The following is a 27,709-nucleotide window of genomic DNA, read 5'->3' as shown; positions in this document are numbered from 1 at the left end:
CTGTTAATATTCATTTTGTCTTGATGATAATACTGAAACATGAATTAATAATAGTTTTGTCTTTGCCAATATGGAAATCATCAATGGTACCCACCTTGTCAGAGATGAATTCAGTGACTCAGGCGGGGAAAAAATAATGTCACAATTCAAATGTATTAAGCCATATATTCAGTATGTGTTTAATTAAATCAACCACATTTTCTCTACACAATGGAATGCTCTGCATTAGTTAAAATTGTTGCAAATGGAAGCACATAATAAAGAACCAGTAGTTAGGACTGTGGTGCATATTGTTGGTCTATACGTTTTCCTTAGAAGCAAAACTTTGATTTTCTTTACAGAGAGTCATTTTCTTTCATGCAGCCCACGTGACCTCACTTTCAGCTCTGTGAATGGATACTGATTAACTCAAGGCAATCAAAATAATCACCCTAGTGGCTGGTTTAGGAATAGCACACATTGCAAGGTAATCCAGTGAATCCCCTCCCCTTGTTCTCCAATGAATCCGGGAGCTAATCTCCCTCTCCCAAAGAATGTGAACAGAGAAGTATGTAGCCTGCCTGCTACTAATAGTCATTCTATCACCATGTGGGGAACTAGCTTTAGAACTGCAGAAACACCATGGGGTAGGACAATGGAAAGAATCTGGTTTCTTAAGGGTATTGTTGAGCCACTGAATCAACTATTCCTGAAGCATATTCTACTCTGAATTTTTAATCAAAACTAGTAAGTTTTCTCATTTAAGTCTGACTTAGTCATGACCGATATAAAATAGTATATTTTTAATTGACCTAACCTTATTGGGATTCAGTCGTCTAAGGAAAGAAGCTAACGTTTTTAGAGCACAGTTCCGTGAGTTTTGTTTGTTTTAGATTCCATTTATGAGTAGAATCACATGGTATTTGCCTTTCTCACTCTGACTTATTTCACCTAGCATAATACCTTCTAGGTCCATCCATGTGGTCTCAAATGGTATGATCTCATTTTTTTAATGGCTGCATAATATTCCAGCGTGTGTGTATGCCACATTGTCCCTATCCATTCATCTATCAATGGGCAGTTGGGCTGCTTCCATAATGTGGCTATTGTAAACAATGCTGCAGTAAGCATAGGGGTGCGTATATCCCTTCAAATTAGTGTTTTTGTTTTCTTTGGCTAAATACTTTGTGGTGGAATTACTGGATCATATGATATTTCTGAGTTTAAAATTATTGAGGAACTGGCATACTTTTTTCCACAGTGGCTGTAGGAATTTACATTTCCACCAACAGTGCATGAGTGTTCCTTTTTCTCCACATTCTCATCAACGCTTGTTATTTCTTGTCTCGTCGAGTCCAGCCATTCTGAGAGGTGTAAGGTGGTATCTCATTGTGGTGTTGATTTGCATTTCCCTGATGATGAGTAATGTTGAACATCTTTTGATGTGTCTGTTGGCCAAGGGAAATTAATTTTCAATAAAAAGATGCAATTTTGGGGGTGCCTGGGTAGCTCAGTTGGTTAAGCGTCTGACTATTTCGGCTCAAAAATTAAAAAAAAAATTTTTTTAAGTATATAATTTGAGGCGCCTGAATGGCTTGGTTGGTTGAGCATCCTACTTTGGCTTGGGTCATGATCCCGCAGTTTGAGAGTTCAAGCCCCACATCCAGCTTACTGCTTGCTGTCAGCTCTGAGCCCAATTCGGATCTTCTGTTCCTCTTTGTCTCTGCCCCCCTCCCTTGCTTGCACTCTCTCAAAAATAAATAAACCTTTAAAAAAATAAAAAGTATGCAATTTTTGTTACTGCATTTATGAAAAAATTCATTTTTTAATTTTTTAAAGTTTATTTATTTTGGGAGAGAGAGAGAGAGAAAGCACGCATGTGAGTAGGGGAGAGGCAGAGAGAGAGGGAAAGAGAGGGAGACAGAGAATCCCCAGCAACTGACAATGCAGAGCCTGCAGGGCTTGAACTCATGAACAGTGAGATCATCACTTGAACTGAGAACAGTAAGATCATCACCTGAGCTGAAACCAAGAGTCCGATGCTTAATTGGCTGAGCCACCCAGGCGCCCCTATGAAAAAATTCTTTAAGTGGATCTGAAGTTTTCATCAGAACTTCAAATGGGTTAGTGGCCCAGAAGAGTTTCATCATTGTTTATCTGGTTGATTTCAACTTCCCAACATCTTATCTTCACGACTACAGTCCTCTGATAAGGGCTAAAGAAAAACAAAATCATTGAAGGTTACACAAATAAACTGTTCTCCTTCTGGTAATGGGGAACTATTTTGTTGTAGACCAACCCTTGTAACAACAACACCAATAACAACACTAGCAAGAGGAAGTTGGTTTCAAAGCATTGGGGAGTTATCATGGCACTGAAGATTTGAGGCACATGAAGGTAACAACATAACCATGAACATGATGGATCCATGTTCATGGATCCATGAACAGTGATCAGCCATTCTTCTTCTAATTTCTTGGAATTAGGTAATCCCTAGAATCTTGAGGTAATCCCAAAGATCATCTGAAGAATGACTTATATGAAATTTCTTATCATCCAGTGGTATTATAGGAAACAACAATAATAATCTCTTAAGTTGAAAATAATGAGATGCTCTATATTTTGTATTGTGAGTCTGTAGATCAAAAATATCTTAAACACATTTGTGTGGGAAAATATCGGAGTCTAAATATCTCTTAGAAGGTAGTGCTTGCCTCCACCTATTGATTAAGTTGTCTTTATCTAAATTCTTAAACAGGAGAATCAAACTGGGTCTGCTTAGTTCAATCATGGACAGTAATTTCAAAAGGGCAACACAGTGCTGTTTTCTTAAAAGCATTTGTTTCAAATTGCTGATTCACTCCTGATGTCCCCTTCAAAAGAGTTCAAGTCAAAAGGACAATATGCATTTTGACTCTAATAGTATGTGATTTTATTTTCAATCCATACAAGTTATTATCTTTTCCATTGCTAGTTTTTGCATGACTCCCTTATTAGACTCAAATATCCCATATTTGTCTGTACATCTGACCTGAACCTACAAGTCTCCTTTTGATCTAATCTCCCATTCTCCCTATTAATTTTCATTTTGTTTTTTGTTTTGATCCTGTTTGCCTTTGCTCATATCATCTCAGCACTCTATTCAAAGTCTTGCTACTGTAATCTAGAAATGTATAAGGAATGAAAAGAACAAAAGAAAATGGAGCACAGGGTTGCCAGTGGTCAAGAGCAGAAAGTGACTTAGGGAGCACATACTGGAGATGGGCAATGAGCAAATAGGTCTTTAAATTGATTTTCCTATATATAAAGTTTACAAATTTTCTTTGGACCATCTCATACCTTGGGTTTGAGTTTCTTTATCTCTGAGGGGAACTGGAGGCAGAAGCATATGTTTTATAACCACTTCTTTCCCTCTTACGACTTGTTGTATCTCTCTAACCAACCCCAGGGAGAATTTTCTGGGCTTTTACTACTGTTCTCAATATCTATTTTATCATTCACTGTAACTATGCCATCACTTTAAAAGCTTGTTGAGTACAGTATGCACCTATTCATATTAGGATTTTTTTTTTTTGTATTCAAGACTGCTCACTTGAGAATGTGGAGATATTTGTGATATTAATAAAGAGAAAGGTCTACATTCTAGAGACTGTATGTTTTGAAGGATCCCCAAGCTCCTGAGTAATTAGAAGAAATTAATGAAGGCTGTCTTTGATGTTATACCACTTCAAGCTCCCCCTTACCTACTCAGGGAGATAATAAAGATGACTAACCTATGCCCAATATTGGTCTTGATGCAATAAGAATGTTTCATCGCTTTGCAGATAGATTCCAGAATCTTCCATTTTGCAATCATATTCCTGAGCAATGTCTGTAGATCTTTATGTAATTTCTATATTAACCCTTATTATTGAAGCCATATCTAGTCAATCAGACTTTTGCTTACTTCTAAGACCCTCTTCAATACATGGATTAAAATTTACATAAAATCAAATTTGGCTTGGGAGCACTTAAATTAAGGCCTACAAATAAATTTCTTTTAGGGCATATGAAATTTTCTATTTTGCACACCAGAATAGGAATCCGAAATCTTATGTCAGGAATTGACACATAATCTGAAATTCATGTCAAAGTTCCAATGAGCAGTTTGGGATATGTTTCTCAATTTCCTCTTATTTCTCCTAGTATTTTTAAAATAACTTGAAACTTATCCAAACCACAACTTCTTCTTCAAGATACAGTTTTTACCAGAAGTCCCTTAGCCTCAAAAGAGTGTTTAGCAGTTTGTGTCTGAGCTCTGACCTCTTTGACTGAAGCAGAGCTCTGGTGACATCTTCAGAGCAAGTGGTGAAAAAGAGCCTCCTGAATCTTCTGAATACAGAAGATAATGGTACGAGAAGGGCAACCTCAAGATAGAGGTGAGCATTCCTTTTCTCAGTTCCAGAGAGGAAAGCAGAAATATATGATGAGATGATAAAGGTCATTTGGAAACAAGGGGTAGACCACAGATTGATGGGACCAAGATTGGGCCACCGTAGTAAGAGTGATGGGAAGTTGAAAGAAAGAATAATTCCTCAGAGCCAGAAGCACTTCAAAAAGTAAGAAACCAAATATTAATACAGTGGTATGGGAAGAGGGAGGTAAAGTGATGTTTTCAGCAAGACCGAGACTCAATGGATTAGCATAATATTTAAGAAGAAAGAATAAGGAAATGGGAATTATGGTTGGCTGAGGGTGAGTTTTGCCCAGATCGTTTAGGACTACAGAGCCACTATTTGCTTATTTATTCTGAAAGAGTCCTTCCTGCCTCCCCGCCCTTAATTTTTAGAGAGAGCATGAGTGGGGGGAGAGGGAAAGAGGGAGAGAGGGAGAGACAGAGAGAGAGAGACAGAGAGACAGAGAGAGAGAGAGAGAGAGAATCCCAATGCAGGGCTCAATCCCATGACCCTGGAATCATGACCTGATCCAAAGTCAAGAGTCCAACACTCAACCGACCGAGCCACCCAGGAACCCCTATTCTGAGGGAGTTTCTAAGCTCTCTCTTGTTTTAGGTTTTTAATTACTCTGAGATTCTTCATCTGGTTTCTTCATTGCTCTAAGCTTCCTAAAAATTTTCACTTCCTGGCTTCTTGATAACTGCTTTTGTCTTGCTGGTCTGACAGAGAAAGCAGTATGGCGGTCCCAAGTAAGATTCTGGTCTGTTGCTGTGATTTCCATAGCACTCCTCAGTGCTTGTTTCATTGTGAGCTGTGTGGGTAAGTTCTTCACTCAGGTGCCACTTCCCTTGATTCCTTTTCCTATCGTGTTCTATAAAGATTTCCTAGGGTATGTTTTTTGTTTTTGTTTTTGTTTTTTTTTAATCTCATTAATATTTTAGCTCTTACTTGGAATACCATATTTGATTTCTCCTCCTCCTCCTTCTTTCCCTCCTCTTTTTCCATCTTTTGATAATTGACTCTGCTTCCGGATCTACTTTACCTGGTTTTATTAACACGTTCCCCACTATGGCCTCACATATGAATGTGTGTTAGTTGTAGACATCCTTTAAGACACATCATCCACTACCGGGTTCCCTAGTGATCACTGTTCTCTGGGCAAAAAGTCCTCTATTTTGAGACTTCAACTATAATTACTTTTATAATCATAGCATAGATTAGGCTCTTTGATTTTCATATGGGAGTCTTTCCCAGTATGAGACGAAAAAGTTTTCAAATGCAATCTTGAAGATATAAGGGAATGAAGTTTTGTTTTCCTTGTTCAATTTACTTCCAAGTAAATATTTCAAGTTCATTTTGTGAGAAGTTTCAAAGATTTTTTTGCTCCTTAAGCTACAATTTGGTCCTCTTTTCATTGATAACGTAATTAAAAATAATATTGAATAGTCTGGGAGGCAGTGAAAGTGACTACCTATGTCAAATGGGCCATGTTTGAAGTTCCTTCTGAGATGTAAACCAATCTCACAGCCTTTGTTAAAACACGGTTATCACCTAAGTTAAAATCTGCTTTACTTTTCATGGTCAAGTGCAAAAGAGAAGGAGGTTTAAGAATAGTTATTTCATTAAAGGAAGCAGATATTCAGGACCCAAGGTAGAAAGTCTTGACTGTATTGAGCTTCAGTAGTAGAAGGGCAAGAAAAAGTAAGTGAAGAGTCATGGCAGAACCTGAGAGAGAACAGATCTTATGCTTAAGGCACACACCCTTGAGCATAAAAGTGAATGTTTATCCGAGACATTTAAAATGTCTAAATGTTTAAAAGTTCCCCTTGGTTGTTATTTACCCCATACGTTTATCTGTAGCTACCAACAGTCAGAAATTTTAGAAAATATTAAAATAACCTGCAAGCTTGCTTCAGGATTATTAACATTACGGAGAAACAGACAGCCAGTGAGTCAGAAAATATCTATTGATTACTCTGTGACCATCACTATTCCAGGTGTTTGCGATCGATTGATGTGGAAAACAGATCAAATCTCTGCCCAAGAATATAGAACTTAAATTCCAGTGGGGAAAGAACCAAAAAATAAATGGGCAGGCATATAAACAAACAAAATTAATGAATACAAACAAGTCGTAATTCAGCATAGTGTTTATGAGCTTGCCTAGAGAGAAGGGATTGGTGGGGGTTGGAAGCAAGCCAGCTTGGCAAGAGATACAGAGCATAACTCTCTATAATAAAAACAAATGATGAATACTAATCCTTCTGCTTCCTTCACAGTGACTTACCATCTTACATATGGCAAAACTGGCCAAAGGCTGTCTGAACTACACACACACCACTCAGGTTTAACCTGCTTCAGTGAAGGGACAAGCATGAGAGGTAAGGTGTTGCAATGCCTAACCAGACTTTCTCTTTTCTCAGAGAGAGGTCAAGGTCAAGTTCAACATTGGTTTATTCCATTTTTTTTTTTTAAATAAAGTCTCTGCTTTAAGATATCTCTAAATTTACATGTTCATATCAGGCTGTAGATTCATCCTCAAAACAATTTTTCCTCCAGACTGCTTGATCTCAATAAATGCTACCAACACATACCATGTACTTTGCTCAAGCTAACACTGGAAGTTATTCATAACAGTTCTCATTTCACATTAACCTCATCCTTATCAAATGGATAAAATCTTCTTTTTTATCTAAAGTTCTCAGTAATAGCCATCTGCATGCCAAGCATCAGCTTTATTACTGGTCAGTGTGAATCCTGGAACATGGCTCAGGATGAGATTGCCCTCACTGTAAAATATAGTCCTGGTAACTTCCTAGATGAAGAGCTGGGGCAGTTGAATTCAGAATCATAATTTGCCCCACACTATATCTAGTGAAGAAAGTCAAAAAAAGGTAAAGTACATGTTTGTAGTAGTCTTTATGGCCTTACTCTTTCCAAGAAAAAAAAAAATCCAAGTAGATTTCAGACTCTTGCTACTTCAAGAACTAAATAATCCAATCCTCTGCGGCCATGCGGAAACCTATGAGGCATAAAAAGAGGGCAGATGTTTCTTTGTATTTCTGTGAGATGTTGGAATTTTCCCTTTTATGTTATTTGGCAACAATATGGTACATGGGGTGGTTAGGGAGGATTTTCTTTACTCTCCCTGACTTCTGGTTCTCTTGTCACCTTGGGGTTCTTTTGTCAAACAATTGTGGAGCTGGCCCTTCTGAGGAGGAAGACAATTCTATCAGGAGGTAGGCACTCCAACAACTGGAGTTTTAAAGAATGCCTTCTTGGAAGCAGCCATGGGTGCTTTACCCTTTGCCTTCAGAATGTTCTGAAATGAACGAGACAGAGATGGATATTAATGAAATGAACCCTACATTTGCAGAAGAGACTGCGAATTTACTCCTTAAAAATACCCAACCTGGTATTATTTATGGCCAACTAAGCTCATCAATACAACTAATTCAAGTTACACGATTCGAGCTTACATGATAAAATTATTTTACTTAATACCATATCAGCAAATAAAAGGGCTCCAATGTTAACAACATCTCTTCAAATTCTTATTACAATGAAGAGTAAAAGTCTAAACACAAAATTTTCATTTCAATTACAGTTAAGAAATAATTGATAGTCTCAGTGTGTCTTCTCCAATTTGTTTCCCCCTGAGTCCCAGTCAGAGTGTTGAGACGTTCAGGTGCCCGGATAAAGTTTCTTCAGTAGGGCTGAGCTCTACCTAGACCTGTAGTTTTCAAATTCAGGTCCCAACAAGGATTTTGAAAAACTACATACCCTCTTATACAATTTATTTTGACATTAGATTTTTTTTTTTACCAAGCTGTAGAAATGAAGGGTTTAAATTATAAGATATAAGTATTGGGGCGCCTGGGTGGCTCAGTGGGTTGAGCATCCAACTATGGCTCAAGTCATGATCTCGTGGTTTGGGAGTTCGAGCCCCGCGTTAGGCTCTGTGCTGACAGCTCAGAGCCTGGAGCCTGCTCCGGATTCTGTCTCCCTTTCTCTCTGCCCCTCTCCTGCTCACACTCTGTCTCTGTCTCTCTCAAAAAGAAATAAACATTAAAAAAAATAAAAATAAAATATTGTAAGTGTTGACATTTAAAACACAAAACTCTTGCAACTCTTTTCAAAATCTCTCTGCTGGTGTTGAAATACTACCATCATTCATTAAAAAAAAAAGTATGTATTCGTTAACAGTTGGATGTTTTACATTATTCTTTTTCCCTCTTCAACTAATGTTTACATCACACTTCCTTGATTTTCTAAAATATGTACTATATGTCTGATATTTTCATTTCCTGAGGGCCATTAGGCTTTACATGTTATAAAATTTCTTCCAGATTGACTTATCATTACTTATCATTGACTTATCCACATTATGAGGATACAATATTCAACACATCACATTTGTTACAAATTTTGACAAATTATTACCAATAAAATAAAACTATTAGAAACTCACCTCTCTCTCTTTTTTAATTTAGCTTAGAGAGGGAGAAAGAGCACGAGCTGGGGAGAGGGGCAGGGGAAGAGAGAGAGAATTGCAAGCGAGCCCCGAGATGGGGCTTGATATCACAACCCTGGGATCATGACCTGAGCTGAAATCAAGAGTCAGATACTTAACCAACTGAGTCACCCAGGTGCCCCAGCTCATCTCAACCTCTCTCTCTCTCTCTCTCTCTCTCTCTCTCTCTCTCTCGTTTTTTTTTTTTTGTTGTTGTTGTTTGTTTTTTGTTTTTAGAGAGAGGGCGCAATTGAGCAAGGGGCAGAGAGAGAGAGTGAATCTCATGAAGGGCAGAAAGAGACAGAGAGAGAGAGATGGGCTCACCCAGAGCGGGGCTCGAGCTTACCCGAAGCACCACAACTCATCTCTTAATGAGTTCAAAAAAAATCTTTTAATGACTTAAAAAAAAAATACAATCACTCGGGTGCCTGGATGGCTTAGTTGGTTGCATGTCTGACTTTAGCTCAGGTCATGATCTAGCAGTTTGTGAGTTCGAGCCTGGCACCTGGCTCACTGCTGTCAGTGCAGAGCCAGCTTTAAATCCTCTGTTCCCCTCTCTCTCTGCCCCTCCATCCATCTCTCTCTCTCTCTCTCTCATAAATAAACATTAAAAAAATTTAAAAAAACAATCAGTTGTATCCTAATATTACTAGAATGAGATAGAATTCAACATCAGTTCTGTTCCTATTTTTCAATTTAGTGACACATACCAATAATCTTACTCATATAAATAAGTAGATAGGAATAGAAGGTGATTTGTTAGAATATCACCAGTTTTTAAACTTTTTAAAAGTTATTTGCCAAAAATCATCCAGTTTTCTGTTATCAAAAATTATTTTAATGGTGTGTTAACTGAGAATTGATTAGATTATTCTTCAGTGTTTTGAGAGTAAAGAATAATAAATGGGATAATTTGCAAAAGGTTTGTTATTTCTTAGTAGTCATTTGCTTTCTCAATTTCAAGGTAGTACACTAGAAAAGGTTTTAGTAACTCTTGTCAAATGACTTCTAAATTACACCTACTTTTTAATAGGTACCTTAATAGGTACTATTTTTTAGTCAAAGTACTTGATCAGTCCATTTTTCTCAGAGCAATTGGGAACACAAAATATTATTAATGTTAGTGTACCTTTTTGACAAGTGCTTCTATTCATCAATATTCTTGTCAACCCCAGAGCTAGAGATTCAGCACATTCATCATATGCAAAATGTTTGCCGTATATAATTTAGTTGACCAAGACGGTACCGACCATCAAAACAGTCAGCCAAATCAGACTTTTTAGATTGAAATAATAACGTTAATACATGCTTTGAAGAGTGCTGTGAAAAGCAGTCTTTAATAATGAACAGAACACAGGGGCGCCTGGGTGGCTCAGTTGGTTAAGCATCTGACTCTTGATTTCGGTCGTGATCCCACAGTTTATGGGTTCGAGCCCCAAGTGGAGTTCTGTGCTGACAGTGTGGAGCCTGCTTGGGATTATCTCTCTCTCCCTCTCTCTCTGTCCCTCCCCTGCTCGCTCTCTGTCTCTCAAAATAAATAAATAAACTTTAAAAAAACTAATGAACAGAATACATAATGAGACAGATTTCTACAAGTGGCTAATATTAAAATGATAGAGACATGGCCTATTTCATTCAACTTATAGTATTATAAAAGATAAAAAAGCCTGTACATTGTTTGTCGTCACTTAATGATGTAGTAACATACAAAATAAATAAAATAGACCTATATGCAACACAGATGAATCTTAGCAATGTGGATCAAAAAAGCCCGAGAAGACCAGATATATTAAAATAGCTTTCAAAACACTCAAACCTCAACAAATCTAAATGACTTGTTATTTATTTATATATATGTATATATATACACACATATATATGTATCTTATATATGTATGTATACCTATCTGCTCAAATTATTCACCTGTGCGGGTCATTTGAAATCCCGAGAGACCTTGATGTTTCTAATGTATATAGGATTTGAAGGACAGGGAAAAACAATGATAACAGCTTTTTTTTTTTTTTTTTTTTGGCAAGAAATCCAGAGCAATTATGCAGGTAAACTTTAGGGCTTAAATATTGTGGGCTTAATGCTAAACAATGTTTATTTAAAAGCAGATCTATGGCTCCAAGCTATATAATTCAGGGAAACAGTAAATACGTGAAATAAGAAACCGATCTCTAGAAAAGAAATGCAGATTCTTGGAATTTTATGTGTATGAAACATACCTCTTTAATCTTATTTGTGCCGTCTCGCGCTCATTCTTCTCTTTCATGCAACACAGGGAATGTCTGGGCATGTTGCCCATGTGCTTGGAAGTCATTTGGTTCCAGCTGCTACTTCATTTCTACTGAGCAGAATTTTTGGTCAAAGAGTGAACAGAACTGTGTTGCAATGGGTGCTCACTTGGTGGTGATCAACACAGAAGCAGAGCAGGTACTTGTGTTTATTTTTCATTAAATTGTTTTTAATTGTGGAAGAAAATACGGATGTTACCATCTGAACTGGTTTTAAATGTAGAGTTCAGTAGTGTTACCCATATTCATATTGTTGCAAAAAGATCTATCTCTACAACGTTTTCATCGTGCAAAAGTGAAACTCTATACCCTTTTAACCGCAACTTCCATTGCCCCCCACCTCCAGTCCCCGGTAACCCCCTTTCTATCGAACTTCAAGTTTGACTCCTTCAGACACCTCGTATAAGTTGAACCACACAGTGTTTGGTTTTTTGTGACTGCCTTATTTCATGTAACATAATGTCCTCAAAGTTCATTCATGTTGTAGCAGTAACAGAACTCTCTTCCTTTTTAAGGCTGACTAATATTCCATTGTGCATATACCACGTATCATTTATCCATTCAAGTGTTGATGGACATCTGGGATGCTTTTACCTCTTGGCTATTGTGACTAATGCTGCAGTGAACGTGGGTGTGCAAATGTTTCCATGAGTCTTGCTTTCAGTAACTTTGGATATATACCCAGAAGTTGGATTTCTGGATCATATAGTAATTCTAATTTTAACTTATTTGAAGAAACTGCACTGTTTTACATTGTGTCTGTACTATTTTACACTCCCACAAAGAATGCACAAGGATCCCAATTTCTCCACATTCTTGATAGCACCTGCTATTTTCTTCTCTTTTTTATTAAAAAGAATTTTTTTAAAATGTTGATTTATTTTTGAGAGACAGAGACATAGAGCACAAGTCGGGAAGGGGCAGAGAGAGAGAGAGAGAGCAAGAAGGAGACACAGAATCCAAAGTAGGCTCCAGGCTTTGAGCTGTCAGCACAGAGCCCAATGGGGGGCTCGAACTCACCAACCATGAGATCATGAGCTGAGCTGAAGTTGGCTGCCTAACTGACTGAGCCACCCAGGTGCCCCTCTTCTCTTTTTTATTTTGATAGCGGCCGTCCTAATGGGTGTGAGATTATATATTCCATTATGGTTTTGATTTTCACTTCTCTAATGGTTAGCAATAGTAAGACTCTGTCATGTACCCTCGTGCACTGTTGGTGGTAATGCAAACTGATGCAGCCTCTGGGGAAAACAGTATGGAGGTTCCTCAAAAATTAAAAATAGAATCACCATATGATCCAGCAATTGCACTATTGGATATTTACGTGAAGAATATGAAAATGCTCATTTGAAAGGATATGTGCGCCCCTATGTTTACTGCAGCATTATTTACAATAACCAAGATATAGAAACAGCCCAAATGTCCATAGATAGATGAATGGATAAAGAAGACGTGGTATAGATATGTATGTGTGTGTGTGTGTGTGTGTGTGTGTGTGTGTGTATCTCAATACATACATACATACATATGTATACATATGCCATGGAATATTCAGCCATAAAAAAGAATGAAATCTTGCCATTTGCAACAACATGGATGGGGCTAGATAGAGTATTATAATGCTAAGTGAAATAAGTCCATCAGAGAAAGACAAATTTCACTCATATGTGGACTTTAAGAAAAGCAAAACAAATGAACATTGGGGAAGGGAAAGAAAAGGAGAGAGGCAAGCAAACCATGAGAAACTTTTAACTCTAGAGAACAAACTGAGGGTTGGTGGAGGGAGGAGGGTGGAAAATAGGTTAAATGGGTGGTGGGTATTAGGGAGGGTGCTTGTGATGAGTACTGAGTGTTGTATGTCAGTGATGAATCACTAAATTCTACACCTGAAACCAGTTTTACCGTATGTATCAACTAATTAGAATTTAAATAAAAACTTGGAATTAAAAAAAAATTGTGTCTCCTTTGATTTCTTTAAAAATGTTGTGTAATTTTCAAATTATAAGATTTCCACTTTCTTTGCTAAGTTTATTCCTAAGTATTTTGTTCTTTCGATGCTACCGTAAGTGAGGTGGCTTTCTTAATTTGCTTTTTATATTGCTTATTGTTATTGCATAGACACACAACTGGTTTTTGTATGCATAGTCTGCATCCTCCAACTTTCCTGAGTTTGTGTATTAGTTCCAACGGCGGTTTTCCAGCTTTAAAGAGATATAATTGTCATATAAAATTGTATGAGCTTAAGGTGTGCAATGTGAGGACGATGTATGTATGTGTTGCACAATGATTCCCTCAAAAGGTTAGTTAACACATCCATCAATTTACGTAATTACCATTTGTTTTTGTGGTTGGAATATTTAAGTCCTATTCTCTTCTCAGCTTTGCAGGATCCAGCACAGTATTGTTAACTATAGTCACCGTGCTGAACATTACAGTTCCAGAACTTGGATTCATCTTGTAACTAGAAGCTGGAACTTTATGATTACCATCTTCCCATTTCCCCTGCACTCCAGCACCTGAACCACTGTTATGCTCTATTTCTCCCATCCAAGTACTAACCAGGCCCGACCCTGCTTAGCTTCCGAGATCAGACGAGATCGGGCGCGTTCAGGGTAGTATGGCCGTAGACTGTTATAGTCTATTTCTATACGTGGCTTTTTAATTGAAATGAAATAAATGTAATTTAGTTAATTTACTTTTTCTTTGAGTACAGTTGACACGCACTGTCACATTGGTTTCGGATGTCAACAAACATAGTGATTTGACAAGTTTATATGTCATGCTATGTCGGCACAAGGGTAGCTACCGTCTTTCACCCGACAATAGTGTTGCGATACCTGTGACTATATTCCTTATGCTGAGCCTTTTATCCCTGTGATTTATTCATTCTGTAAGTTTGGCTTTTTTTAGAATTCAGCGTGAGTAAGATCATACTGTACTTGTTTCTTCCTCACTTATTTCGCTTCGCTTAGTGCCCTTAACATCCATCCATGTTGTCACAAAGGGCAGTATCTCCTTCATTTTTATGGCTGAGTCATGTTACGCTGTATATTTCCCACACTTTCTTTATTCATTCATCCATTTATAGACTCTTAGGTTGTTTTCATGTCCGGGTTTGGTAATTAACGCCGCAATAAAGATGGGGTTGCAGCTATGTCTTGAAAATAGTGGTTTCATTTCCTCTGGAAATCCCCAGAAGAGGGATTGCCGGATCATATGGAAGTTTTATTTTCAATCTTTTGAGGAACTTCCGTATTGCTTTCCCTATTGGCTGTGCCAGTTTACATTCTCATCAACAGGGCACATAGGTGCCCTTTTCTCCACATTCTTGATGGCATTTATTATCTTTCGATATTAACATTTATTTTCTTTCGTATCTTTTGAGATTAGTCATCCTAACAGGTATAAGGTGATATCTCCTTGTGGTTTTGATTTACATTTTCTTAACAATTAGTGATATTGAACATCTTTCCATACCTAGTGGCCAGTTGTATGTCTTCTTTGAAAAAATATCTATTCGGGGCGCTGGGGTGGCTCAGTCGGTTAAGCCTCCGACTTGGCTCAGGTCATGATCTCACAGGTTTCTAAGTTGAAGCCCTGCGTTGGGCTCTGTGCTGACAGCTCGGAGCCTGGAGCCTGCTTCAGATTCTGTGTCTCTCTGCCCTCCCCTGCTCATGCTCTGTCTGCCTGTCTGTCTCTCTCTCTCTCAAAAATAAGTGAACATTAAGAAAAAAATTGGAAAAAAAGAAAAAATGTCTATTCAGGCCCTTTGCCCATTTTTAATTGGATTTAAATTATTTAATTTAATTTTGTTGTTGAGTTGTGTAAGTTCTTTATATAGTTTGGATATTAACCTTATCTGTAGCTGGTTTGCCAAAATTTTTTCCCATTCCATAGGTTGCCTTTTCATTTTGTTGATCGTTTTTTTTTGTTTTGTTTTGTTTTGTTTTGTTTTTTTACTGTGCAGAACTTCTAAATTTGGTGTAGTCCCACTTCAATTTTGTCTATGCTTCTGGTGTCATATCCAAAAATTCATTGTCAAGACCAATGTCAAGGAGGTTTTCCTCTACGTTTCTTTTTCTAGAAGTTTGTTTCAGGTCTTGCATATGTTTTCAGTCCATTTTGAGTTGATTTTTGTAAGTGGAATAACATAATGGTCCAATTTTATTCTTTTGCAAGTAATTATCCAGTTTTTCCAATGCCATTTATTGAAGAGACTATCTTTTGAGTATTTTTGGCTCCCTTGTCATATATTAGTTTATTGTATGTGCATAGGTTTATTTTTGGACTCTATTCTGTTCCACTGGTCTATGTTCCTGTTTTTATGCCAATACGATAATATTGTGATTACTATAGATTTGTAATATAGTTCAAAATTAGGATGTGTGATGATTCCACCTTTATTCTTTCTCAAGATTTCTTTAAAGTATTTGGGGTGTTTTATAGTTCTATATCAATTTTAGGATTGTTTTTTCTGTTTTGGTGAAAAATGCTATAGGTATTTAATAGGTAGAGATTAATTACATTAAATCTACAGATGGCTTTGGGTAATCTGGGCATATTAACAATATTAGGTCTTCCAATCCATGAACATGGGATATGTTTCCATTTATTTGTGTCTTTCCCAATTTCTTTCATCAATGTATTATAGTTTTCAGTGTACAGATTTTTAATCTCCTTGGATAAATTTATTCTTAAGTATTTTATTATTAGTATTATGTATAGTATTTATTATGCTATTGTAATGGGATTGCTTTTTAATTTCCTTTCCAGGTAGTTCATTGTTAAAAACACAACTGATTTTTGTATTCTACAACTTACTGAATTTGTTTATTAATTCTAATAATTTCTTGGTGGAATTGTAAGATTTTCTATATATAAGATTATATATAAGATTATATATATATTATATATATATAATATATATATATATATATATATATAAGATTATATATAAGCATCTGCAAACAGAATTTCACTTCTTCCTTTATAATTTGGATGTCTTTTATTTCCCTTTCCTTTCTTCCTCCCTCCCTCCCTTCCTTCCTTTCTTCCTTTCTTCTTTCTCTCTCTCTTTTCTTTCTTTCTTTCTTTCTTTCTTTCTTTCTTTCTTCATAATTAACTCTGGCTGGGACTCCCAGCACTATGTTGAATAGAAGGGGTGAGAGTGGGCATCCTTGTTTTCTTCCTGATCTTAGATAAAAAGTCTCAACCTTCCACCACTGACTATGATGTTAGTTGTGGGCTTGTTGTATATATGGCCTTTATTATATTGAGGAACATTCTTTCTATACCCAATTTGTTATGAGTTTTGTTTGTTTGTTTTTTGTTTTTGTTTGTTTGTTTGTTTTATGGCAGGATGTTGAATTTTGTAAAATGATTCTTGGCATCTAGTGAGATGATCATATAATTTTTATCTTTCATTCTATTAATATGGTGTGTCACATTTATTCATTTGAATATGTTGAACCATCCTTGCATCCCAGAGGTAGAGCCCACTCAATCATGGTGTCTAATCCTTTTATGTATGTATGTATGTATGTATGTATGTATGTATGTATTTATGTATATGTATTTATATACTTATGTATTTATTTATTTACAGTGAGTGGGGGAGGGGGCAGAGGGAGAGAGAGAGAGAGAGAGAGAGAGAGAGAGAGAGAGAGAATCTTAAGCAGGCTCCATAGTCAGTGTGGAGCCTGACACAAAGCTTGATCTCATGATCCTAGGATCATGACCTGAGCTGAAATCAAGAGTCAGACACTGAACTGACTGAGCCACCCAGGTGCCCATCCTTTTAAAGTGCTGTTGTATTTGGTTTGCTAGTATTTTGTTGAGAATTTTTGTATCTATATTCATTAGGGACATTGGCCTGTTATTTTCTTTTCTTGTGGAATCCTTGTCCGGCTTTGTATCAGGATAATGCTGACCTCATAAAATGAATTTTGGAGTATTTCCTTCTCTTCAATTTTTTGGAAAGGGTTCAAGAAGGATTGGTATTCATTCTTCTGTCAAGGTCTGTTAAAATTCACCAGTAAAACTATCTGGTCCTGCGCTTTTCTGTGTTCTGAGGTTTTTAATTATTTTTCAGTCTCCTTACTCATTATTGGTATTTTAAGATTTTCTATTTTTTCATGATTCAGTCTTTGTAGGTTATATATATTTAGGAATCTTTTTGTTTATTCTAGATAATCTAATTTTTGGCATATAGTCATTCATAGTATTCTCATGATCCTTTGTATTTCTGTGGTATCAATTGTAATGTCCCCTCTTTCATTCTTGATTTTATTTATTTGAATCCTCTCACTTTTTTTAGTCTATCCAAAGGTTTGTCCATTTTATCTTTAAAAAAAAAAAAACCCAGCTCTTGATTTCATTTGTATTTTATGGTCTCTATTTCAGTTATTTCTGCTTTGATCTTCATTATTTCCTTCCTTCTAAGCTCAAATGAGCTTAGTTTTTTTCTCTTTTTCTAAGTATTTGAGGTGTAAAGTTAGGTTGTTGTTTTGTTTTGTTTTGTTTTTTAGTGATCTTTCTTTTTTTTTTAGTGTAGATGTGTTCCTAAAGTTTCTAAGTGGTATAACAGCAATTTTAGATGAGTAATATCTTTTTTAGAGGGTGAGGAAGGAAAATAAAGAAAATAAGAGAAAGAAAGCAATTTGAATGCAATTTCTCTTTTCTTTTAGGGCTTTCTGAACATCTTAAGAACAATTATTTTGAATTCTTTGTTAGGTAATTCCTGGTCTCCATTTCCCTGGAACTATACTAGGGGCTTACTCTATCCCTTTGGTGGAAACTTTTTCCACAAATTTGTGATTCCTGTACTTTGCCTAGGTGTCTGCACATTTAAATAAGCAAAAATCTCTTATCCAGACTTTATGGGTTGATGTAACTTAGGGAAGACTTTCACCTCTGGGTAGAGACACACTGGAGTGTGATGTGACCTAGGTCTAGTGGGGCAGGGCAGCAAGGATGGGGGCTTGTGAAAGCACAGGTTCTGGGGGTAAGGAAGTTTCTTTGGCCCAGATCACTAGGCTACACAGCAGACAGCTCTGTGGTCCTTAGAGAGCACTGTGGGAGGTCCACAGAGGGTACAAGGACTCATGGTGTCTCAGTGGTAGTTTCAAGTCCAGTGGGGATTAGGGCAAGCAGCGGTAGTGACTGGAGCTGATTGTATGCACAAACTTTGCTGTGAGGGCCAGCTGCATTTGCCTATGTTGTGGCAGGGACTAGTTGTAACACACATAGTGGTGGGAGCCAAGGCAGGAAGTCAGTCCCAGCACTCCCACTCAAGCAAGGCAAAAACTAGTCCCTCCAGCACCCCCCTTGAAAAGCCAGAGCATTGGGCGTATTTCCTTCCCATGAGAGAAGCTGTGGGCTGGCTGTTTTCTCCTGATTGCTTTGTAGTCTGCCCATGAAGTGGTGGGTAAATTCAACAAACTTTCATACCCACTTTGATGCAGCTCTGCTTGGCTTCGCACTTGCCTTGGGCCCTGCAATGTCTTGACTGGTTTCTTGAGTTCTCATAAAGGCAAGTTGGTCTGTATATTGTCAACTTTGGTGTCTACCTGGGGGAATGAAGACCTGGGGTTTCCTATTCCACCATCTTGCTAATGTCAGTGGAGCAGGTACATTTTTCAAAACACATTTTTCATTTTGTAAAAGTAAATATTTATTTATTTTACATAGTAAACTATCAATCTTTCTTTATTTTCAACATTCACAATAGAATGATGAAATCCGTATGGTCCTTCCATTTTTTTTCTGCTGAATGAATGAATGAATGAATGGAACATGTGTAATGAAATCTGGTTCCACATAATTCTCTGTATTAGGACTTTCCCAAGCAAATAATTAACAATTTCTGTTTCAAAATTCTGTTTTTCCCCATACTCAGATTCTCAAAGGAGTGTCAACATTTAATCATACAATCAACAAGCATTTTGATTTGTTTGGTGAAATGGCAATCATCTGGAAGGTCAATATTTTTAAGGGCGAATCATCTCTAAAACAAAAAAATAGCAAATTATCAGATCTGATTGATAAATAGAAACATGCTAAATGTAATATAATAAGTAATAAGTATTATATGTTCCAGGAAAGTTTTGTAAAAAATGTTTATAAAGCTCACCTTAATATTCAGAATTTCGCTTGCTTTTCTACCAGACATATATATAGTTCTCAGCTGACAAAATGAAAAATTTCAATGTAGTAAGACTCAATCTAACTTTTACTTTAAATATGCATGCATGTTAATTGTAAGGCATTGGCTAGTAGATATAAACATCTCAAAAGCATCCTCTATATTTGAGGAATGTCTGTTTTGACAATGTTAATTTATATTATAGTGAAACAAAAGTAAATGTCCACATAGAATATTGCAAGCAGCATTCTCAGTATTTAATAAAGCTCAGGAGAAAATATTGCCAAATTTATTTTAATATTTTTCAGAATCTATTATAAAGCACTCTGTTTTCTATAAAGTTCCATAGCATATTTTTGTACACAAAACAAAGGAATATTTCTTTGTATGTATAGCAAAATTCAGAGCCCTTAAAGAAAAGAGAAATTGCATTCAAATTGCTTTCTTTTTCTTATTTTCTCTTTGTTCCTTCCTCACTCTCTGAAAAAGATATTATTCATCTAAAATTGCTATTATACTATTTAGAAACTTCAGGAACACATAAATTACGCTTCGAAAAGTATTGAGTTCAGGGGTGCCTGGGTGACTCAGTCAGTTAAGTGGCCAAGAAGAGCTCAGGTCATGATCTCACGATTCATGAGTTTGAGCCCCGCATTGGGCTCTGTGCTGACAGCTTGGAGCTGGGAGCCTGCCTCAGATTCTGTTTCCCTCTCTCTCTGCCCCTCCCCCGCTCATGTTCTGTCTCTCTCTCTCAAAAATAAATAAACAGTAAAAAATAAATAAATAAATAAGTATTGAGTTTATTTGAAAGCATCACATTCAGTTTGGCTCTCAGTAAACGAAACTGTGTCTTCATTAGATACTAATTTTGACAGAGCACGGACTTGCATACATTGGATGTTGTGATAAAGTAAGTTCAAGTAAGAGGTGTTTGCTTTCAATAATAAAGTGATATGGAATTAAAGTACAATATGTATATCTTCTGGATAAGTGATTTAGACCATTATGGTTTTTTTTTTTTTTTTTTTTGTCTTTTTAGAAGTCTTTAGAATTAATTTTTTTTTTAAATTTTTTTTTTCAACGTTTTTTATTTATTTTTGGGACAGAGAGAGACAGAGCATGAACGGGGGAGGGGCAGAGAGAGAGGGAGACACAGAATCGGAAACAGGCTCCAGGCTCTGAGCCATCAGCCCAGAGCCTGACACGGGGCTCGAGCTCACGGACCGCGAGATCGTGACCTGGCTGAAGTCGGACGCTTAACCGACTGCGCCACCCAGGCGCCCCTAGAATTAATATTTTAAAAATTACTCCTTTTATCTGGTACTTAGTCTATTCACTGGAATAGAGGCATAGAAAACATTCTGCTAAGATTAATACATTCATACAATATATGGCTAAGCTGAAACGAAAAGTTCGAATATCTGCGAGATAGTGGCATTTGCAATTGTGAGTTGTTTTCAATGGAGGAAACTGCTAAGGTTGTTTTAGCAAAAACCCAAGGAAAACCAGTCTTGGGCAACGAGTGCCCACCTATTTTATAACAGTTAACAATCCTAGCTCTTTGCAAAAGGATGCCATTTTATTTTATTATTTGTTATTTAAAAAAAAATTTTTTTTTTAAACGTTTTATTTATTTTTGAGACAGACAGAGACAGAGCATGAATGGCGGAGGGGCAGAGAGAGAGGGAGACACAGAATCGGAAGCAGACTGCAGGCTCCAGGCTCTGAGCCATCAGCCCAGAGCCCGACGCGGGGCTTGAACTCACCTACCGCGAGATCATGACCTGAGCTGAAGTCAGACGCTTAACCGACTGAGCCACCCAGGCGCCCCTTTTATTATTTTTTAAAGTTTATTTGTTTATTTTGAGAGGGAGAGAGTCAGAGCCAGCAGGTGAGGGGCAGAGAGAGAGAGACAATCCCAAGAGAAACCTAATGGGGATTCTCGCTCTTCCTCTTTTTGCCCCTCTTCCACTCGCATGCACTCTCTCTGTTAAAATCACGACTGTTAAAACCCAGTCAGCACTCCTTTATGTTTAACTTTTACAGATAATTTCCCACTTCCTAGAGAAGTACTTCTTAGGAGAATAGGGAAATGTAAATTTTGATAACCCAAATGTGATTTCACTGGTAAACAATCAGAAATGAGATGAAACACCTCTGAACTTATAAAATTAAAAAATGATTAAAAGTACAAAAACTGACATGTAATTTTAAAAGAATTCTGTCTCTTGGTTAAAAAAAAAAAAAGAATAAATTCTGCCTGAGATGGGTGGTTAGGAGTCGTCCCCTCCTGTGATCTTGTTGGTGTTTTGGCTTGTTTTCTTGGCCAATGTGCTGTCGTGTGACTGTTCATCATGCCTCACATTTTCTTTTCGCTTTAGAGTTATAGGAAATTGCAGTCTATGACTCCTTCTTTTCTTCATGCAGAATTTCCTTGTCCAGCAACTGAATGAATCATTGTCTTATTTTCTGGGACTCTCAGATACACAAGGGAATGACAATTGGCAATGGATTGATCAGACACCTTACAAGGAAAATGTCAGGTGAGCGCCGAATCGGATTAATGACCCATAGGGCCTTGTTTAGGTAGAAAAGTTAGGGGAATTCTGTTCGTAGCGATCACTAGTGCTAATATTTACAATTGTAACAATGATAACAGATTCTAACAGTAAGCTCTTACTAAGTACATGTATTATATCACTTAAACTTCGTGAAAGCTTATTTTTTAGAACTCATCTTATGGGTTAAAAAATTGAATAACTTGCTCAATGTCAATGAACTAGTAAGATGAAAAACTAGGTCTCAATTTCATGTCGACCTAACTCCAAAGATAGTGACGCTCTCAGCCATTACATTTTACTGCCTCTAAACACATGTAGACACTTCAATCAAATTTTTCTCCAGTTAATACGATTTAAAATATCCAGGGAAGAACTATGTTCAGTTCTGATGGGATAATAATATAATAATACTATTTATTTGTGGCTTAAAAATCCATTTAATTGTACGTTGTCTCATTTGATTTTCACACAATCTCGTGATCCATTTGGAGACCTTATTGTGATTCCTATTTTTTTTTTAATTTTGAAGTTTATTTATTTATTTTCAGAGAGAGAGAGAAAGAACAAATAGGGGAGGGTCAGAGACAGAGAGGAGGGAGTGAGAATCCCAAGCAGGTTCTGTGCTGCCAGCTTAGAGCCCGATGTGGGCTCAATCCCACAAACCATGAGATCTTGACCTAAGCCAAAGTTGAACGCTCAACTGACTGAGTCACCAAGTTGCCCTTGATTCCTATTTTTAATAGATGAAGAATCTAATACCTGGGAGAGTAAGTTATTTCTCTAAGATCAAAGTAAGCCAGCAATAAAATCCAGTTTCTTCATTCCAAAAATAAGGTCCTACCCACACCCTCACCTCCTACCACAGACTGCATTCCTTGGAAGCAGGGTAACTTCTTATATTCAGACTCATTCTCCCTGACACTTGTTTAGTGTTGATCCATGAGAATAGAGAAACTAACTTAGGAACGTGATAAGAGTACACAAACTTTAAGAGTACACAAATGATAAGGCAGCCCCTTTATTACAGGCCACTAAGAGAGGAAATTTTTAATAACTTAGGTTGGGATAAGGGCTCTGAATAGATGAGAAAAGTGAAGATCAGAATCGGGGGGGGGGGGAGGTCCGAGGACACTCTATTGCATACAAATGTTGCCAGGGGAGTGACAGAGGAACAAGAGTAAAGGTATGTATCCACACTTGAGGTTTTTGAGGAGGGCAATATGAGAAGAGGAGAGCAATCATTGGGATGTTCTGTCCCTCTGAACCTCATTGTTCAACCCTGACCCTACATACTTTCTAATCAATCGCAATACATTCATTGAAGAAGACTTTTGCCTTTTTGTTTCTCTTTAGATTATGGCACCAGAATGAGCCCAATTTTTCTGCAGAGGAATGTGCTTCAATAGTTTTCTGGGAAAACAGAGGATGGGGCTGGAATGATGTTTTCTGTGATACTAAGAGAAACTCAATATGTGAGATGAAGAAGATTTATCTCTGAATGGAACTTTATTCACTGACACCTTTAAAGTTAAGACCTATCATAAAATGATAATTTCCTCTTACGCTTATGTATAATCTTTGTCACAGAGGTTCGTGGAAGTATTCAGATACCCTTCTGCCTTCAATCATCCCTCTTTTAGTTTCCTCTTTTTCACTAATGATAAGATGAACTCTTCCTTCGTTTTCTCTTTAATTGGTTCTTCATTCTTTCCTTTCTTCATATTTCTTTTTGCAAACACTCCTTGTGCCAGAGACTGTACTATTTTGTCTGTTAGAAGACTCATAAGGAAGTAACTTTTGAAAATTATAAATTTCTTTCACCAAAATGCCACTTAAAAGCCCTTTTGGCCAAGATGGTGACTGGGACTGCAGTCATTGGAATCCCTGGCAAGAGCTGAAGGATTTGCTTCCTAGAAAGTTCACTCACATGGCAATTTCATATTAGCTATTGGTAGAAAGCCTCAGTGCCTCACTACAGGGATCTCTCCTTGGGGTTATTTGAGTGTCCTCACAATATGTTGGCTGGCTTCCACCAGAGCAAGTAATCCAAGAGAGCAACTGAGAGCAGCAATGTCTTTTGTGATCTAGCTTCAAAAGCCAAACACCATAATTCCATTGATCACACAGACCAAACCTGATATAATAAAGAAGAGGGCTGGGGCACGTGGGTGGCTCAGTTGGGTGAGTGTCCAACCGGCTCAGATCATGATCTCACAGGTCGTGAGTTCAGGCCCACCTTGGGCTCTGTGCTGATAGCTTGGAGCCTGGCGCCTGCTTCAGATTCTGTGTCTCCCCCTCTCTCTGTCCCTCCCCTACTCATGCTCTGTCTCTCTCTCTCTCTCCAAAATAAATAAACATTAAAAAAATTTTTTTTAAATAAATAAGAGGACTATCCAAAGGTATGAACACCAGAAGGTGAGAATCATTGAGGACAATCTTGGAGTCTGGCTGCCAGAGTGGAATTTCCTTATAAAGATACAAAATGTGTATTCCAAGAAGCAAAATAATTAAAAATTCTTCTACAATAAAAATATGAAACTCATGTTCATCAAAACACTATAAAGAAAAATTTTAAAAGTTGAACTGCAAGAAGATATTTTATTTTATTTTTTTAAAGATTTAATTTTTTTAAGTAATCTCCACACCCAATGGAGCTCGAACTCACAACCCTGAGATCAAGAGTTGCATGCTCTACCAACTGACCCAGTCAGGTGCCCTGAAGATATTTTAAATACTTGTAACTAATATAGTATTAATACTGCATAAGAACATATAAACAACTGTCACAAATCAATTAGAAAAGACAGAATTTGGGCAAAATATTTAAACATTTTACAGGGGCGCCTGGGTGGCTCAGTCGGTTGAGCGTCCGACTTCGGCTCAGGTCATGATCTCACAGTTCGTGAGTTCAGCCCTGCATCAGTCCTGCGCTGACAGCTCAGAGCCTGTAGCCTGCTTTGGATTCTGTGTCTCCCTCTCTCTCTGCCCCCCCCCCCCACTTGTGCTCTGTCTCTCAAAAATAAATAAATTGTTAAAAAAATAAAAAAAAAACATTTTACAGAAGAGGAAATACAGAATCCAATAAATGTGTTTTTATAGAGATGCTCGGCTCTACTAATAATTTGAAAACTGTCAATCCAGACCACAATAATATACTATTTCATATCCATTTTAATGGCTAACGTTAAGAAACATAACACCAAGAGTTGGAAGAGATGTAGGTAAATGGTGAGCTTATACTGTTACCACCATATCGGAAAATAAATAAATCTACATTTTTCCTATGAAACATCACCTAACAAATGCTGTGTGGAGCGAGATCTAAGTCTATGAAATGTGGGTACTGGGATGAAGAGTTATGCTATGGGGATAACTTTAACTAGGGAAACCTTCTGCATTGTATGCTTATGTTATTTAGGCACGTATCTGGTAAAAGTGAAAACAAAACAAGGATTAGATAAACATAACTCTCAATGTAATGGTTACAATTGGATGGTAGGCCGGGATTGGGAGGAACACATAGGCACATAATAGAGTTCCAGGTTTTGTGTTGGGCAGTGGTGTTTATATAATAAACATCAAACAGGGGCACCTGGGTGGCTGGATTGGGTAAGTGTCCAACTCTTGGTTTCTGCTCAGGCCACGATCTCATGGTTCGTGAGTTCAAGCCTCACATTGGGCTCTGTGCTGACAGTGCAAAGACTGCTTGGGATTCTCTCCCCCTCTCTCTGCCCCTCCCCTGCTCGCTCTCTCTCTCTCTCTCTCTCAAAATAAATAAATAAACTTAAAAAAATTAAGAAAAAAACACGCAAAAAAACACAACAAAATAAAGCAAGAATATCAAGAAGGTAGTGTATTATGAATCTCCAATTATGATTAAAACATTTTTGTGGACCCAAAGTCCAAATATAAAAATAATGAAAGTCTAGATTAATGAAAGTTGGGAGTTCTTGACTGATACCTTTGAATTCAGGATCACTTTGAAGCAGCAGTGGTCCCAGATTCCAGAAGCTCTTGCTGCCATGCCACTGTCACCACAATTGTCTCTCCACCCACAAGAGGCCAGACACTGGAATCCTCGATCTGCCCCTACCAATCACATCTGGAAACGCATCACTTATGACCTTGATTATCGGCAGAAACATCCGCAGGAAAATCTCTCCTGCTTTATGTTTACTTCCAAGTCTCACACTGTTTCATCTAATTGGTGGTGAAAAATTTTCGTGAAGACAATAGTTGGAAGGGAATCTGAATAATGTAGTTCATAGCTTTGGGTAAGTTTACCTGTACTGTAGTGTTTAAGTCTGTTTGGGCTGCCAGAGACTGGGTAGCTTATAAACGGTGGAGGTTTATTTCCCACTGTTCTGGAGGCTGGGCAGTCCAAGGTAAGGCACCAGCATGATCACATTTTGGTGAGAGCCCTCCTCCTAGTTCATAGCCTGCACCTTATCACTGTCTTCACGTGGTGGAAGACATGTGAAGTCTCTCGAGAGCCTCTTTTATAAAGCATTCATCCCATGCAAGAGGACTCCATTCTCAATACCTAAGCACTTCCCAAAAGTCTCATCTTCTAATACCGTATGTATTTCAACCTATACATTTTGTGGAGACACAAACATTCAGACCGTAGCAGGTAGGTAAATGTTTCTTAGATGTTTGGTGTAGGTTTATCCATAAAGTTCTCCGGGCTTGCTGCCTATTTAAGACTGTTTATTTGGACTACATTTTCCCCCTACGATTTTTAGGCTTGATCAATTTAATTTCTATTTTCTAGAAAATCATTTATCTCACCTTAATTTTTTTTTTTTTTTTTTTTTTGAGCAGAGAACATGCTTTATTGAGGAATAGATAGGGAACGGCGCTGTCTACCACATGTGGGGAAGGGTTAGCTTCGGTAAAGTTCCTTTACCCTTAAGAAAACCCCCAGTTGGGGCGCCTGGGTGGCTCAGTCCATTAAGCGTCCGACTTCAGCTCAGGTCACGATCTCGCGGTCCGTGAGTTTGAGCCCCGCGTCAAGCTCTGGGCTGATGGCCCAGAACCTGGAGCCTGCTTCCGAATCTGTGTCTCCCTCTCTCTCTGCCCCTCCCCCGTTCATGCTCTGTCTCTCTCTGTCTCAAAAATAAATAAACGTTAAAAAAAAAAATTAAAAAAAAAAAAAAGAAAACCCCCAGTGAAGTTGCTTTTAGACAAACTTTAACAGTGACACTGAAACTGGTTAAATATGCTTAAAATTAGCTCCCCCCAGACTGCAGTGGGTGTGAGTAGTGACAGAGATGACGAGAGAAAGGCACAAATGACCCGAGTCAGGAATGTGAGGGTTCCACATGCAGTGGAGTATTGTAGGACACCAGGTTGGGATGGGTGTCATGTCATATATCAAAAGCTACCCATCAAAAAGTTGGAAGGGCCCCCATGTTTATAATAGCACTACCAACAATAGCCAAAGTATGGAAAGAGCCCAAATGTCCATCGATGGATGAATGGATAAAGAAAATGTGGTACTTATATACAATGGAGTATTAGTCGGCCATCAACAAGAATGAAATCTTGCCATTTGCAACTATGTGGATGGAACTGGAGGGTATTACGGTAAGTGAAATTAGTCAGTCAGAGAAAGACAAAAATCATATGGCTTCACTCATATGAGGGCTTTAAGAGACAAAACATATGAACACAAGGGAAGGGAAACAAAAATAATATAAAACAGGGAGGGGGACAAAACAAAAGAGACTCATAATTATGGAGAACAAACTGAGGGTTGCTGGAGGCGTTGTGGGAG

The 27,709-nt window shown here is 37.6% G+C and overlaps 1 protein-coding gene across 2 annotated transcripts; it reads left to right on the top strand.

Moving 5' to 3' along the window:
- Window positions 1-372: 372 nt before the first annotated feature.
- LOC125918815 (C-type lectin domain family 6 member A-like) lies at window positions 373-27,087 on the top strand. 2 transcript variants are annotated; one of them, XM_049625044.1, is made up of 6 exons: window positions 373-4,397; window positions 5,142-5,234; window positions 6,695-6,796; window positions 11,214-11,365; window positions 21,797-21,912; window positions 23,284-27,087. In XM_049625044.1, exons 1-6 carry the CDS (start codon window positions 4,367-4,369, stop codon window positions 23,426-23,428), a joined length of 639 nt encoding a protein of 212 aa, XP_049481001.1. In that variant the 5' UTR covers window positions 373-4,366; the 3' UTR covers window positions 23,429-27,087. The 2 variants fall into 2 exon arrangements, with proteins under 2 accessions (XP_049481001.1, XP_049481002.1); XM_049625045.1 differs by lacking the exon at window positions 5,142-5,234.
- The last annotated feature ends 622 nt before the right edge of the window (window positions 27,088-27,709 follow it).

Source organism: Panthera uncia, chromosome B4 (genome assembly GCF_023721935.1).
Source record: "Panthera uncia isolate 11264 chromosome B4, Puncia_PCG_1.0, whole genome shotgun sequence".
Lineage (NCBI taxonomy): Eukaryota > Metazoa > Chordata > Mammalia > Carnivora > Felidae > Panthera > Panthera uncia.
This window is presented reverse-complemented; position numbering and strand designations above follow the sequence as displayed.